Here is a 15,221-nt window from a genome sequence, read left to right as displayed (position 1 = left end):
TTTAGGAGTTTGTGCAGGTGGTGATCTTCATTGCAGACAAAAGCAGGACGATAAATATCTGGAAAGTGAGAGATTTTTGTGTTGACAAGCTGCTTAGTTGGGGGTTTTTAGTCATAGCCTTATGCTTTGAAAGCTGAAGTCTGCCTGAGGCTTGTTTTAAGGTATTTTCTTCTAATTTTTGTTTTGTTTTGTTTTGCTTTGTTTTTGGTGTGGGGGGTGTTTGTTGTTTACTTATTTGTTTTGGTTTTTTTAATATAGCATCTTTTAGTCTAGCATCTTTGTAGTAATATTCCAGCAAAATTGTATGTATATTCTTTTGAAATGTTCTTCTTGAAAAAAAGAAAATAATTCCACTGTCTTTGAAAAATACTCATTACAGAATAATTAAAATGTATTTGTCATATGTACATTAAGTATCTTTTCTGAATATGAAAAAAATCATCTTATGAAGACCTGTTATAATAAACAATACTTATTTTATCATACAGATATTTTAGATACACAGCTGCAGCAGGATCTTATCAGGAAATTATTAGAACATCTCATTTCCTCTTATCCTTGTCATCCAAAGCACAGTGGAAAACATAGACTTTAAGAAGCTTTTACAGTTTAGTGAGTAGAAGATATCTGCCCTCAAATCCTGCTGCTGATAGTGTGTAACTTTTATAATTTGAAGTATTATAATAAACAGATATTCAGAAATGTTAAAACATTCTGTTCAGTTATATAATAGGCATTTAATGTTTTAGGACTTCATTCTCTTTGAGCTAATTTTGATTGCTCTAGTGGAGCTGTTGTAGATCAAATCAGAAATTGGGAAATTATTCTAACTGTGGAAATGGTATTCATCCACCAATATCTTATTGCTGCCTTCTGGTTTAGCTGCAGCTGACAACTTACAGAAGTAGTTGGTTGTTATATAAGAATATTAAATGATCAAAATCTGTCTCATCCTTGTTAAACTGTTCTAGTTCCAAGTCATGTTCTTAAATGACAAGGGCTCATGTTTTTATTGAGTTTGTATATAATGGGTTTTCAATTTCTTAGGATAGCTTCAATTGGATGAAGGAACTTTATACTGTCAATTCTTTCCTAAACAAAAGTACAGTGGTTGTAATCAAGTTAGTTTTAAAGCTTTGCAGGATGCATGATATTGAGCTTGTAAGTGTCCTACTAGAAGAGATGTCTTCCAGACCAGAAATTTCCCTACATTTTCATGATTTCATCTTTCAGCTCTCTAACTTCAAGCATATACTTTTGAGGAGACCATAGTGATAAACAACAAAATGCAGTAATGTTCATATAGTGATTTGTGATTATTTACGAGGCAGTATCAGTAATGGGGTTTTCCGTAGGAGAGGGATTGTGCTGAATGTGCAGTTGAGTCAGTTGCTGTTACCCTGAACGTTATCTTAGCTTCCAGCCTGCCTGGTGACTATTGCTTGTTATGCATTTCTTGATAGAGCCAGTAGGTCTTTGAAATTCCTTACTGACTTTGTTCAAAGGAACCCAGTCTGAGAGGTGTTTGTGTTGTGGTGTAGGTCACAAACACATCATCCGTTCACCCCTTACCCCCACATGTGCTAAAGGCCAGTTCTGTCATCTTACAAAGAAAAGAAAAATCACATAACTTGTCACTTTTCTTACTGAGCAGGGCCAAGTAAATAGCTTTTGCTTGAAGTTAAGCAAAAGGAATGCTAGATATATTATTAGTATGTTGAAACTCAAGCTTTTTAGGAATCTACTGTTGTGTCCTGTGCCCTTATAATAGCAAAATTATAAAGCCCTGAAGTATCAATTTCTTAAACCTAATTTTCTGCAGTTAGAATTGGTAATTAATTTTTAATTGAGCAAGGCCTAGAAAAGAAATTTTACATTTTTTACAGTACAGTGAGCCTTAGGTATGCACCTCCATGAAGTATCTAAAATAACAGAAGCAATCACACATAATTTACTTGTTTCTTTCTGTGGTCTTTTTGTTGCCACTTATGAAAACTCCATTGGGAAAATAAATTCTGTCTTGTTTTTTGTAGCAGACATTTAATTTACTTACTTCACATGCAGTCTGACAATGAACCTTTAACAGCAATATTAGAAAGTATTTCTAAAATCGTGTAATATCACAAAGAAAATAATTTCTGTACATTAATATAATAAGAATTCTATTAGGTAATTAGGTATAGGACCTAAATTGGTCCTATATTGGAAACCTCTTGATACTGGACATTGTGTAGTAGGTTAAATTCTAGCATACATTAGTTACTTGTAGCAGATAATGCACTTCTGTTTTGTTTTCTCTTCAGTGTTCTTTGCCACAGATTCTGTTGTAGTGTGGAAACACACTGCACACCTGGTTGTTTTTTCTGTAATGTTAAGGCTGAGGTTGTATGGGAAAAACAATTCATATTTTTGCAGCTTAACATATACACTATAGCTGTTAGAGCAGAAAGCTGCTTAATGTAATTGGACTCTGCAGACTAGAAATTTAATTCCTAAATCACTTTATTCCAGATAAGTGTTTCACCTTTCTACTACATAGAACTGGCCTGATTAGTTAAAATTAACATAGAAAAATGAAATAATTCTTATTGACAACAGCAGATATGAAACATTCAAAATTAGTATATAATGCTAATTTCATTATTTAATCACAGTGTATTAATAAATAATTTTCCTTTGGTATTCAGTTAGTTCACTTTAAGCATCAGCAGAATATGGAGTGTGAAGTTAAAATTGTTACAAGTAGAATTAATACTTCAATGTGAATTTTTATACACTACCCCTCCTTTTAAATAGTATTTGTAAGTGCTTGTGGTACCACTGCTTATTAAGTATATACAACTTAGGAAGAGAGTGTGTACAATTTTCCTTTTCACTTATTTCCTACTTTTTACAGATGGTATCTTCAGTAAGCTTATGTTCATCATTCCTTCTTTCAGACCACCTAATACAGTACCAGCAGTATCATTTAAACAAACATAGTAAATGGGAAGTCAGTTTTCTGTTAGATTATTTTCCATATATAATCTGGCAGCTATTTTCATGTGTTTGAATAATTTAATTTTTTTATTACATGCATGTTAGATACGAGTCTATTAAAAAATCTTAATACCCGTATATATTTTTAATAATTGAAGAACATGACCTCAAATAACAATTTCACCCCCATATTTAGTGTTTAGAAAGAGCCATGAAGTTTGCGTTTGAAGAGTTCCATCTCTGGTATCAGTTTGCATTGTCCTTGATGGCAGCAGGAAAAGTAAGTCTAAATTTTTTCATATAATTCTTTTATTGATGGCATTTGATAACAATAATAATAATAATAATAATAATTATCATAATTTTCATCTGTAGTGGTTTTGAAAATAATTCTAATCCTTGAATCAACCAAGAATGCTGTAGTCCTGAATTTATTCCCAGTGCTGTACAAAGAATATTGTTATTTGAATAGTTTCTAACTTAGGTGATGATAACAGCTATCTTGCCAATAATCTTAAAATAAGCTGATTGAATGCAGGCAGTGCATTACACCAGATCCTATTATCCTGTTAAACTTGAGTGTGCTTTTGATGACTTAATTTATATTATACTTAGGTACAAATTAATGTTGATTAGTGATGCTGTTCCTTTTTTTCTCTTTGGAAATTTCTGACTTTATCTTCTTTAATATTTTTGCCTTTGAGACTGTATATTCTGTGCAACTAATGGATTTTTTTAAAAAAAATGTATAAACTATGAACTTAAGCTTTTAGATGCAATTCTCTGTTTTCAGTTTTTGCTTTTTGCTGTCTTGTTACAGAAAATACATTCATTATGTAATGCAAGCAACTATTTTTCTAAAAGATCATTCTCAATGGGGATATTTTGCTTATTTTCGGAATGGGGAAAAGGAATGTATTTTCCTTAGAAAATATTTTAGCAGCACTTGGGTTCTGAAGAGACTTGGTTCACCTCCAACTCTATTTAGTTTGAGTTATCTTCCAAACTGTGATTGGATGGAGGCAAATTAGTTACAAAAAAAAAGTAGAGCTGTCCCATTTTATCTTGTATCAGACCTATTCCTGTGTGCTGTTTTAACTCCCAAAGAACACCAAAACACTGCTTGTTTAGAAAACTTTGTCCCGTTCCTTTTCTTTCATTTGCCTGGCTCAAATGCTGTGAGTTTACAGGCCTAGCAAAGTTTTAAATGCATCTCAAAACTGATTTGTTAGTCGTGTGCCATTGGAATTACATTCTTAGCAGATGTTTCTCTGGGGATGCTTAATGAAACTTCAAAGTGCCCAAAGTCTTGTCTTTCACTGGCTTGAGGAACTTTGACCAATATTCAATAAAATCTGTAGTAATGTCTCTTTCACAAAGGAAAAATAAAGTAAATGGTGGAAATCGGAGTCTTCTATCTGTGAAACATATTTATGTTTTTAGTCATTTAAATGGAAAATGTTTTAAACAGTCTGCTCGAGCTGTTAAAGTCTTGAAGGAATGTATACGTTTGAAACCAGATGATGCAACTATTCCACTCCTTGCTGCAAAGCTCTGCATGGGATCTCTGCACTGGGTAAGCTTTGCCCTCTGTCTTCTCAGCAAGAGCTGCACTAAAATCTTGATTTAGAGATGTAGCAAATACTTTTGCACAGTGACTGCATGCACTTGGGCATATCTAAAAACACAGCACAGATATGTATATGCACATGTACATCCCTGTTTGAATGGCTTATTTGAAATACTTGACAGTGGTTATGTTTATCGAGGTAGCATATTCTGATACTGGTCTTAGACATAGCTTAAAACTGGAATTTGAAATATTGGAAGACAGATCATAAATGCAACTTCTGTTATTTTCTGCAAGAGGAAAATAACTTTCTGGAAGATAATGAAGCAAAGCTCTTATAATCAAGAGACTCTTCTGGTGGTTAACATGTTTGCAGGCAGCTGTGGTTTATGAATTTGAAACAGGGACAGTTGAATATTTTAGATAGACTTGAAGTGGGTGTATCTCTACAAAAAACATGGAAGTGATCAAAGATCATCATGTTGTTTTCAAGACACTTCTGTATTTTTTAGAAGAATGAGTATATTTAAAAAGGAAGGAAAAGAGAAGGGAAAGGTCACATATAGAAATTGAAAAAGTGGTGTAGTAGCACAAACATGACTTGTTGAGGCTGACAAAATACAGCCTTAATTAAGGTATATCCTAGTTCTGTTAATTGTTCCCTGTGGATTGAGTCCGTATGGAGTAGCTTACTGTACTTAGGATTTACAGTTACTGGAATGGATTCAAATGGGCTTTTTTTTCATTCTAGATTATTAAGTAGTGTGCTAGCATGGCAGTTAAACCTTGATTTTTTATGTGTTTCTCTGTTTATAAGTTTGCATCCATTCAGCAGTGCAGCATTCAAAGCAGAGTTCTGCATGGATATACTGGTTTTTTACAGGGTTAGAGCCATAGATCTTGTTCTTGATTTTCCTAAATAAATGGTTCATGGGTCAAGAACTCTATTTATAAAGTACAACAATGGCAGATAGCATATATGGATCAGAAATACTTTTTTTATTAAAAAAAAAGAAAAAAACAGAAAAGAAGAAAACAAAAGCTCACTAAGTGTGCTTTGTACCAGATTTCTCTCAATCATAGGAGTAGGTGTTTCAGCTTAAGATTTGTGGATTTTACTCAGTATTTAGCAAGAAAACTAAGTCCTATGAAAAATTGAATAGTCCTTCAAAGCAATCATGGCTGAGATTTTATCAGGTTCAGTGTGCAAAATATACATTCTGAGCGTTCTTATCATTATAATGGAAGATTTAGCTTTAGACTTACATGGATATTTTGTAATATTTTCAGTTGGAAGAAGCTGAAAGATTTGCCAAAGCAGTTGTTGATCTTGGGGACAAAACATCAGAGTTCAAAGCAAAAGGCTACTTGGCACTGGGATTGACTTACAGTCTGCAGGCTACTGATGGTAAGATAGGAATAAACATTCACATTTGGAAATTCCCATGCTGCCTACAAAAAGATACCTGGCAGAATGGTAGACATTAAAGCTTCTGTGTGCAACCATTTTTTCAGCCAATGTATTGAAGCTTCTTCAATTAGTGTGTGGAATAAAATCTCATCATCATTTGTATCACTGATTAAATATATCCTTTTTAGCATCTTTGCGAGGGATGCAAGAGGTCTTGCAGAGAAAGGCTCTTCTTGCATTTCAGAGGTGAGTGGGTGTTGATCTTTCCATTTTGTTCTGCTATATGTAATGCAAAGCTTTTATTATGTACTAAAAAGAGAGACTTGTAAAAGATAGTGTAATGACAACTTCACCTCTGGGAATCTCCTGTCATGAGAACAGAATGTATTTCTTTAGCATTTATTGCCATCATTTTCTGCCAGAACTACCTAAATTGATTTCTAAGGATTTCCCTCTATTTAAAGATATTAGTGTTGCTCTCTAGTATAAAATATTTTCTCAAATACTCTAATCTAGAAGGAAAAACCACGCAATGTAAGGTTTCAAGTTGTGGTTCAGTGAGATAGTATTTCTAAGAGCTGTCCACTGATCAGATTGTGTAGGAGGCTTTTGCAATTATCTCTGTAGGAGCAGAACAATAATTGAGGCTGTGCTGCTGGGGCTGAGGAGTGAAATGCAGGTTTTGGGGTAGTAAGATAGGGGAAAATGAATATTCTGGAAATGTACATTACTGGAAATGGAACAATGTAGGCAATGATAGTACAAATGTCATCTTCCAACTGCATTGGAAGCAGTGCCACTGGGGATGACAGCAGTTCATTCTCATGGACTCTGCAAATGAAAGGACAATAAACTGGTGAATGAGAATATTTCTAGCCTAATTATAGAAGAAACAAATCTTGATGACAAGGATAGCAAAAGTGCTGCAGCATCTAAGTGTCTTTTATGTTTGTACACCCTTGAAAACTCCTCTTTGGTGAGATAAGTCTAAATGTAGGCAAACAGATTTGTGCATTTATGTGAAAATGAAGTCCTGGCTATTTGGTGGTGATTTTGTATCTGAGGGGATAGGGCTGAAAAAGCATTTTGAAGGCAACTTTATAGTGAGGCTAGTATGTGTTGGTCCTCCTTTTTTCTGTCTTGTCTTGGCAGTTCCTCTGTATGTAAATATGTTTTAACATATCTTTGCTCTCCTGTTCCTTAGTGGTTTTAATTTGTTTTTTTACTACTTCAGCATTTTCTCTATGCTGAAACTGAGCTTTCTACTTCCTGGTTTATACCTCAGTTCCTCACCCATCCCTCTTACCACTTTTGACTTAATCATCACCGTTGCTAACCATTTTTCACCAATTCTGTGCATTCATTACTTTTGAGACCCTAATAGTGAATTGCTTTCTTTTGAGAAAATAGTGAATTGTTTTCTTTGAAACAGCAAGGGTTTAAATGGACCATGGTGCAAAGCTAACCCATTCCAGTTCAGTGTCTGCTGACCATATTCTCCAGTTCAGAATAGTGATTATCAAAATTCTGAGGGTCAACTTTTTGGATGGGTCAAAGCCCCCTTCAGCCTGGCCTCGGACACTGCTGGGGATGGGGCATCCACAACTCTGGACATGTTCCAGTCCCTCACCACCCTCATAGTGAAGAATTTATTTCTAATATCTAATCTAAACCTACTCTTTTCCAGTTTGAAGACACTACCCCTTTTCCTATCCATGCATACCTTTGAAGAAACCTCCTTTCCAGCTCTCCTGTAGGACCTCTTTAGATACTGGAATGTGCTGTAAGATGTTCCTGAGCCTTCTGTTCTCCAGGCTGAACAATCCCAACTCTCTCACCTTGTCTCTTTAGCCCTCTGGTCATTTTTGTGGCCTTCCTCTGGACTTACTCCAACAAGTCCACATCCTCCCTATGATGGGGACCCCACACCTGGACACAACACTCCAGGTGGGGTCTCATGAGTGTGGAGTAGAAGGGGAGAATCATCTCCCTTGCCTTGTGGTCAGACTTCTTTTCATGCAGCCCAACATATGGTTGTCTTTCTGGCAGTAAAAGCACATTGGCAGATCAGGTCAACATCCAGCTTCTTACCACTGTGAGATTACTCTTTCTCAATCTCTGTTCAAATTTTGTTGCTTAGTTGTGTGTTGTCTTTCATGCAGCATACCAGTCATGCCTATTTTCTCTTACCACATCTGAAAAATAAAAGTTTTCCAGGAGATGGAAGTTGAATTCCCTGTCTTCTACCAGTTTATAAAGCAAGCAGCTGGTACTGGACTCGGTATTTTGATGTGCCTTTTTTTTTAAAATATTTTTTTGTGGATTTTTTAAATCACCTACCTAGAGGGCCAATTCCTGAAGAAGTAGAGGTCCTGAAGAAATACAGTTATATTTTGGACCCTTGCCTGACCCAGATTTCAAGGCTTACCAATTTGTGATGGTGGCCATTCCAGAAGGTGCTTGTTGCTGTCTTCACGCAGTACTGAGGGGGTGTTTGTTTCACTAACTATTTTATTTTTCTTTTTTTTTTTTTTTTTAAATTTTGGAAGACTTTCAGTGCTTTTCCTGTGGTTGGTGTGAACTGAAGTTTCACAGAATGCACCAAATGGTAGATAGATAGTAACAGCTTTATTCTTTCACTATCTGAAGCTTGGGTGACTGAAGAAATGCTTGAAGTAAAAATTTCTTATTTATTTAGTATTGCTTAATTTGTGAATTTAAATATAAAAAAAGGACTGGTCCTGGACCCTATTAGGATTTACCTCTGCATCTAGTCTCCAGTTTACAGATGAAGTTAAGAAAATATGAAGATGTCCCTTAATAACGTAAAACTTATTTTAAGCATGTTGGGTGTAGTTCCTAAGCTAATGGACCTGTACAGCTGTTTGGACCTGAGAAGACAGAAATGCACAGGTCAGAAGCAGAAGATTTTCGGAGGTTTTAGTGGTTTAAAGGTCAAATTTGACGTTTCCTCCCAACGGAAGCAACTCACTAGATGTTCCAATGATTATTGCACATTATAGCTCTAAAGAAGACTTAGTTAAAAGAATGCAACAAATGTAAATAAAAAAAAATAGTTCCAGGCTTCCTGCCCCATACTTACTACACATCATTTTGAGGTACAGCCATTTTTTGTTCTTATGCTCAAGCATGCCCCTGCTAAAAAACTTATCTTTCAGAAGAAAGATTATATTAGAGGGGGAAATAGTAGAGTCTATTACAAGAACAATTTCCATAGGATGGTAAAATGACTAAGACTCAGAGGGTGCATTTGACCAAAATATTAAGAAGAAGAGAAAAACATTATTTTTTTAAAAGGTGGAAAAAAGTTGATATAAAAAAAAAGTTGATAAAAATTTAAACTCTTTAAAGGCATGGTGTTCTGGGGAATTGATGTTAGGAATTATTTTCCCTTTTTCTGTAAGAAAACTTAATTTAATGAATTTTTCTTAAAAATATTCTAAGTAATGACATCTAATGTTTGTTTAGGAGTATAATTTATTTGAAGAATCATTTTGTATTAAAGATTTCTTTTTCAAGATTTAAGCAGAAATGATATGATTATTTTCTATTAAAAATGACTTTTCATGTCCCTGGGTGCTTCCTTTAAATCAATGATGATTGAAAAGCATAAGAAAAGTTGCTGAAATGAACACCACTTATGTCAAAATATGAGTATATATGTAGTGAAGAGATCTGAATATGAATAAATGAATATATATGCATTTATGGGTAAGTCTAACCTGTCTGAGCAGGGGGGAAATTCACTTTTTGTTTTGTTTTTGTTTTTAAGGGCTCACAGTTTGTCTCCAATGGATCACTTGGCAGCATTTTACTTGGCACTGCAGCTTGCCATATCCAGGCAGGTTAGTTATGTTTTAAAAGTACAACGTCATGCTATCATATGAAGAATAGAATTTGTATGATGACTAGAGATGAAGATTTCTTCAATAGAAACCTGATTTTCCTTGTGCATATATTCATATATATGGAAAAAACCCTGAAATACTCTCTCCAAACACCTTCAGGCTTACGCAGTTCTCCTGGGTTCTCCCAGTATTTCCACCTCCAGGATGAGAAATAAGTCAGAAGTAATTCTACTTACTTCAGCATTTATGTTGCTAGATGGAGAGAAAAAATTCCGTTTTTAAGGTGTTTTTTTGCTTATTATGTGTAATCTCTGCTCAGATCCTAGAGAGGAGAGGTCTTGAATCTAGTCTGTAATGATATTTACAGTGCTTAAATCTTGTATACCTGCTAATATGTGCTCATCCTGAATACCTGTGTGAGGCTTGGTCATTGTGGACAAAATTACAAAAAAAGTCTTTAAGAAAACTGGAAAATATTTTATCGCTATATAAGAGATCAGGGCTTAGTCCAGCTTGTACAGCTGTTACATTTAAATCATTCTACCATACATCACATGAATTTGGATCGTGTGGAACTGCTTTCTTTATATGATGGTAATCCTCTTCCTATGTGATGTTTATTTCACAAAGTAACCCTGAGCACAGTTGTTTACATTCTCTAGTGACTACTTTTCATTGCTAATGAGTAGCACAGAACTTGGACTATGTCATGTTAGAGTGGAATGGATTGTCACTTTACTAGCACAAAATATTTTTGAGGAGGAGGCTATGAGACTGTATGTTCTGAATTCCAAAATTCTTGTGTTGCCTAATTAAATTTCTTTGTTTTAATACTTACTGTGCTTACTTTGAACAAAAAGCACAGCCAGGTGAGAAGATAATAAAATTCTACATAAAGAAAAGTTACTGTTGCTTTCTGTACATTTCAGTTAAGCATTGCAATTAAAATATTTTCAAAATCATATAGAAATACAGCCAGGACTAGAAAGAGAATATTTTAAGGGGCTGAAGGTAACTGTTTTATAAAAACATGCATCTTACTTTCCAGGATTAATGTATTATTTAATTTTCAGTGTTCACTGTAGAGCATCAGGTCCATTTTAAACTTATGAGTAGTATCTTACAGGAGTGTATAGAATGTTATCTGGATGAGTATTTTGAAAATTTTATGGATGTCAATCAAGTAAAAGGCAAAACTTCTAATAGTGATGCTTTCTTTTTCTGCCTTTTTTTTATTATTATTATTTTTTAAAATCAGATACCAGAAGCTTTGGGTTATGTTCGTCAGGCTCTGCAGCTACAAGGAGATGATGCCAACTCTCTTCATCTCCTTGCACTCTTGCTATCAGCTCAGAAACACTATCATGATGCTTTGAATATCATTGATATGGCCTTGAGTGAATATCCAGAAAATTTTATGTGAGTGAATGTCATGTTTCCTTTCTATACTTTCTCTTGTATTTATTTTTCTGTTTTTTCCTGGATTCTCATCTCATTCATTTCAAGAGGGGATGGATTTGAAGATGGGTCTATTTTTTTTTCCAGCGGTCTTCTTTCCCACCCATTTATTGCAAGTCTGCTTATTAAAGGCTTGTTTAACAGTGATAAAGGATTTGTTTTGAAAGGGAGATTAGAACTGTATAGTTGATCTTACTTTGTTTCTTTCTACACTATTCATGTAGATAAATTCTCCCTGTTGCATGCTTTGTAGTATGTTTGCCTCTTCTATTTTTATACAATATTGCAAGAAGGATAAACAGGACTTTGCTATTAGGTAGGATAGATTTATCCCATCCTACAGATAACTCTATGGATGTTGTATGGAATCTATTTTGTAAAATACATCATAAAACAGAGAATCTCCTCATTTGTTTACATAATAGTCATCTGAATTTGGGTGATGGACAACTAAATAAGTGAACAGAAAAGAAGCATGTTTACTAAATGTTCTCTTGTTTAAGAACTTTTTTCTGCTTATTTTTTATGTTAAGTACATCTTAACATACATTTGGATTTTGTACTTTTGTAAGGGGTTTTGTGGGTGGGTTTTTTATCCTTTTTTCTTTTTTTATTCTTTTTCTTTTTTGTTGTTGTTGTTGGTTGGTTTGTGTTCTTTTAAGATTCATTTGCTGATGAAAATCTAATAAAATTATTTATAGGAAAATATCTCAGTGACAGCTCCCATTAACTTCCAGTCTTCCACTTTCGTGCTTTACCAGCTGTCACTAAGGTTGTAATCCATAACTTACACATAGCCTATATGCTTATTTGGACAATTTTTAGAATTACCTCATTCTTAACTTCTAAATGACTGACCTATATCATAAATTGTTATTATGTCAGCCTACCAGAAAAACATGATTTCTTTAAGTATTATTAATTTGAAAGAGTAACTATAGTGGTTTGCCTTCCTGTTCCTTGACTTTTCATGTCTCCATTTGACTGTCTCTATAAGGTACTGTTGCCTTTTTCCTCACAAATCTGACCAGGACCTCTGTTGATATCACCTCTGGTCAGAACTTCTGTGGCTTGCAGCCAGTTCTGTCAATGGCTTTTGTTCCTTTTGCTGTATCTCACTTCCTAGTTTATCTACACACCTATGACTTGTGGTTCTTATCAGGGGGCTTCTATACATGTTTCACAATTTCAGAACTATTTAGCAGTTTCTCTTTGAAATCTGTTTGTGCTTTCCTCAGGACAGAGGGACTTGTCAGTAAGTGAAGGCTTGAGAGGCAATTGAAGCATCAGCTTCCTAATTTTATACCCTATTATTGTTAAAGACAAATATGTTCAAAGCACTTTGATTGTCACCTTCTGTCTGTTCTCATTCCATCTTCTGCCAATTAGTGGCAATGTAAATAACATAGCTGCAACTGCTATGTGTCTCAGAGTAATAATAATCCAGAAGTATTTCTGAAATTGTAGTTACAGAACTCCCTATTGTTATAAGAGAACTCCCTAGTATATTAATCCCTGTTGAAATGAGAGAACAAGGGTTCATTCAGTAAATTGTTTTGAAATACTCTTGGGAGCATTCAAAAGATATTTATGGGTTTTTCAAATGTGGTTCATGGCTTTTCCAGAGTAGTTTATACTGCAGCTTTGGTTAAATACGTTGTCTGAGTTGTTCATTACAGTACTGATCTTTGCATTAATGTTTGTACATATATTTATCATACAGATCATAATAGTGGTTCTAAATTGTCTGTCTAATACCGACTCTGATGTTACAGTGTACAGGTACAAATCAGGGAATTTCAGAGTTATATCTCAGCAGTAGGAATCACCATTAGATGCAGCAACAAATGCTGAAGAATTCAAGGTGAAACAGTTAAATGTATCTCTAGAAAGTCTTTTGAGTCTTGTTTTTAGTGCTGTCAATTTCCCAGAGAAGTTGAAAATATGATTGAGATTTCTTGTCTCCTCTCTGCAATTGATACTGACAGCCAGACAGGCACATCTGGTCAATAATATAAATTTGGATTGATTCTATCATATAACTGGATTATTTTTGCAAGGATTTATCAGCTTTTGAAAACTATATGTCATGCTCTTGAAGTGGTTGACAACACGTACGTGCATATATATAAAATACAAAACACAACTGCTTAGTGTATTGCTGAATCCGTGTTCTTCTTTTGCAACTTCTATAAACAATATAATTTCATGGTATTTTCTAGTAGATTGCAAAGAGATCCTTTTGTGTTCCTCTACAGATTGCTAATTTTTAGATGCGCTGAAACATTTCATTACTCACCTGTGGTGCTCTATTGGGTTTTGTAAATAGTTCAGATGTCTTTATGCTTTGTCTTTCCCTTACATCTGCAGTCTAGTAAGCTAAATGCTACAAGACTTCTCTTGGTATTCTCTGTGTTTCTGTCAGGATCCTTTACCCCAGCTTTATGCAAATTGATACTTTGATGGCTTTGCAGAGTAGTAATTCTCTATACTTGGAAATATTCAAGAATAGTGTTTTTGATTTATGTTATTCCTTATTTCTTAAATTTCTTGCTCTCTTTACAGCTGTATGTTCTTTTTGTTTTGCATTTCTTTAAAATGAATCTATGTTTTCCAAGTTTAATACTGCATCTTTGTAAAATGCCAGAGGTTGCAAGGAACTCAGGATACACCATGAATCATGCAGAGAAGTAGCCATTTTTCAGCACTCTTCTGTTGTAATCAATTAGTAAATATGTTGTCTGTCAGTTTTTGACATTTGAAAACCTGGGGCATTCCTGGAGTTCATGTTCAATATTTGAAGTGTACAGCAAGCACGCCTTTGGATTGGCAATTAATACTAGCCTTCCTGCACTATAAAGCTAGAGAGTTGGTCAAGCAGATCATGATTTTGCCCTGGGCAACTTAGGTCAATTAAGTAGAAAGAAACTCCTCAGAGCCAAATAATTCTGTCCCATCATTATCTAAAGGAATGGAAGGAATGAGCAAACCCCCACGGCTGTGAGCAGCAAGGTCTAGCTTTTTCTTTGAACAGAGTTGATTGTTCCTCCTGTATTCATCATATTAGTAGAGTAAATGTGCAGTTTGTTCTGAGATCTGAATAGGTATTGGGAAAACTAATGGCAAAATCTAAAAGTGAAATAAATAGTAATGTTTTTTCAGAGATAATAAAAAGAAAGTTATTTGCTGAATATAGCACTATTTTTTCAAACTTTTTGTAAGCTTGAATTGCTAGGTTGTAGCCACTCTACTTATAAAGAAATCATTTGTGTGAATACAATCAATCTCCTTTTAAATGCTGGCTAATCTTTGAAGCCTCCTGCAATCTGAGCATACTTTAATCGAGGGACAAAAAGATCTCTAGACAAATGATTACTGAACAGGTTAAGATACTGAAAAGGTTATGAACTGCACTCAGTATCAATACTCAAATGGGTGGGAATTAGGTGCCAGCACTAATAAACCTGAATAGGTAATCCCAATCAGGTGTCACTGTGTTTGAATTCATTGAAAGTTCAGGGTTTTCTCCTTTCATTAGAGAGCTTGTCCCAGTAGTAGAAAGGTGAAGTTCAGTTCTTCTCCAGCTTGACAGGATTTTAACCCACAAGTGATGCAGCTCAGAGTCCTAACCATCAAACTAATGTGGGAAGCTGAGTGAGATGATCCATTTCTCCTCCTGAAACAGAAGCCAGGATGTGCTGCCCTGAATGTGAGACTAGGCAGTAAGAAGCCACAATATATCCTAAATTGCTAAAGTACTTAGCCATGAGCAGGGCATCAGGTCTCAGTTGCTTGTTTTTTCCTTGAATTTTATTTCTATTAATCCAGTGATTTCCCACTCTGAACGTGTATGCAGTCCCAGAGGTGTGCATTGCAATCTGAGGGTATGTGTTCAGGGTGATGCAAGACAATGGTGGTTGCTTTGCATTGGTTC

The 15,221-nt window shown here is 34.8% G+C and overlaps 1 protein-coding gene across 4 annotated transcripts in view; it reads left to right on the top strand.

The window, feature by feature from the left end:
* Positions 1-15,221, top strand: part of TTC7B (tetratricopeptide repeat domain 7B) — a 119,602-nt gene that overhangs the window by 50,000 nt on the left and 54,381 nt on the right. For all 4 annotated transcript variants that reach the window (XM_062495463.1, XM_062495462.1, XM_062495465.1 and 1 more), the window contains 6 exons: positions 3,176-3,259; positions 4,451-4,555; positions 5,840-5,957; positions 6,149-6,206; positions 9,754-9,826; positions 11,088-11,248. In XM_062495463.1, the coding sequence (XP_062351447.1) occupies positions 3,176-3,259; positions 4,451-4,555; positions 5,840-5,957; positions 6,149-6,206; positions 9,754-9,826; positions 11,088-11,248 (599 nt within the window). The remainder of the gene's footprint in view (positions 1-3,175; positions 3,260-4,450; positions 4,556-5,839; positions 5,958-6,148; positions 6,207-9,753; positions 9,827-11,087; positions 11,249-15,221) is intronic.

Source organism: Cinclus cinclus, chromosome 6, assembly GCF_963662255.1.
Source record: "Cinclus cinclus chromosome 6, bCinCin1.1, whole genome shotgun sequence".
Classification (NCBI taxonomy): Eukaryota; Metazoa; Chordata; class Aves; order Passeriformes; family Cinclidae; genus Cinclus; species Cinclus cinclus.
This window is presented reverse-complemented; position numbering and strand designations above follow the sequence as displayed.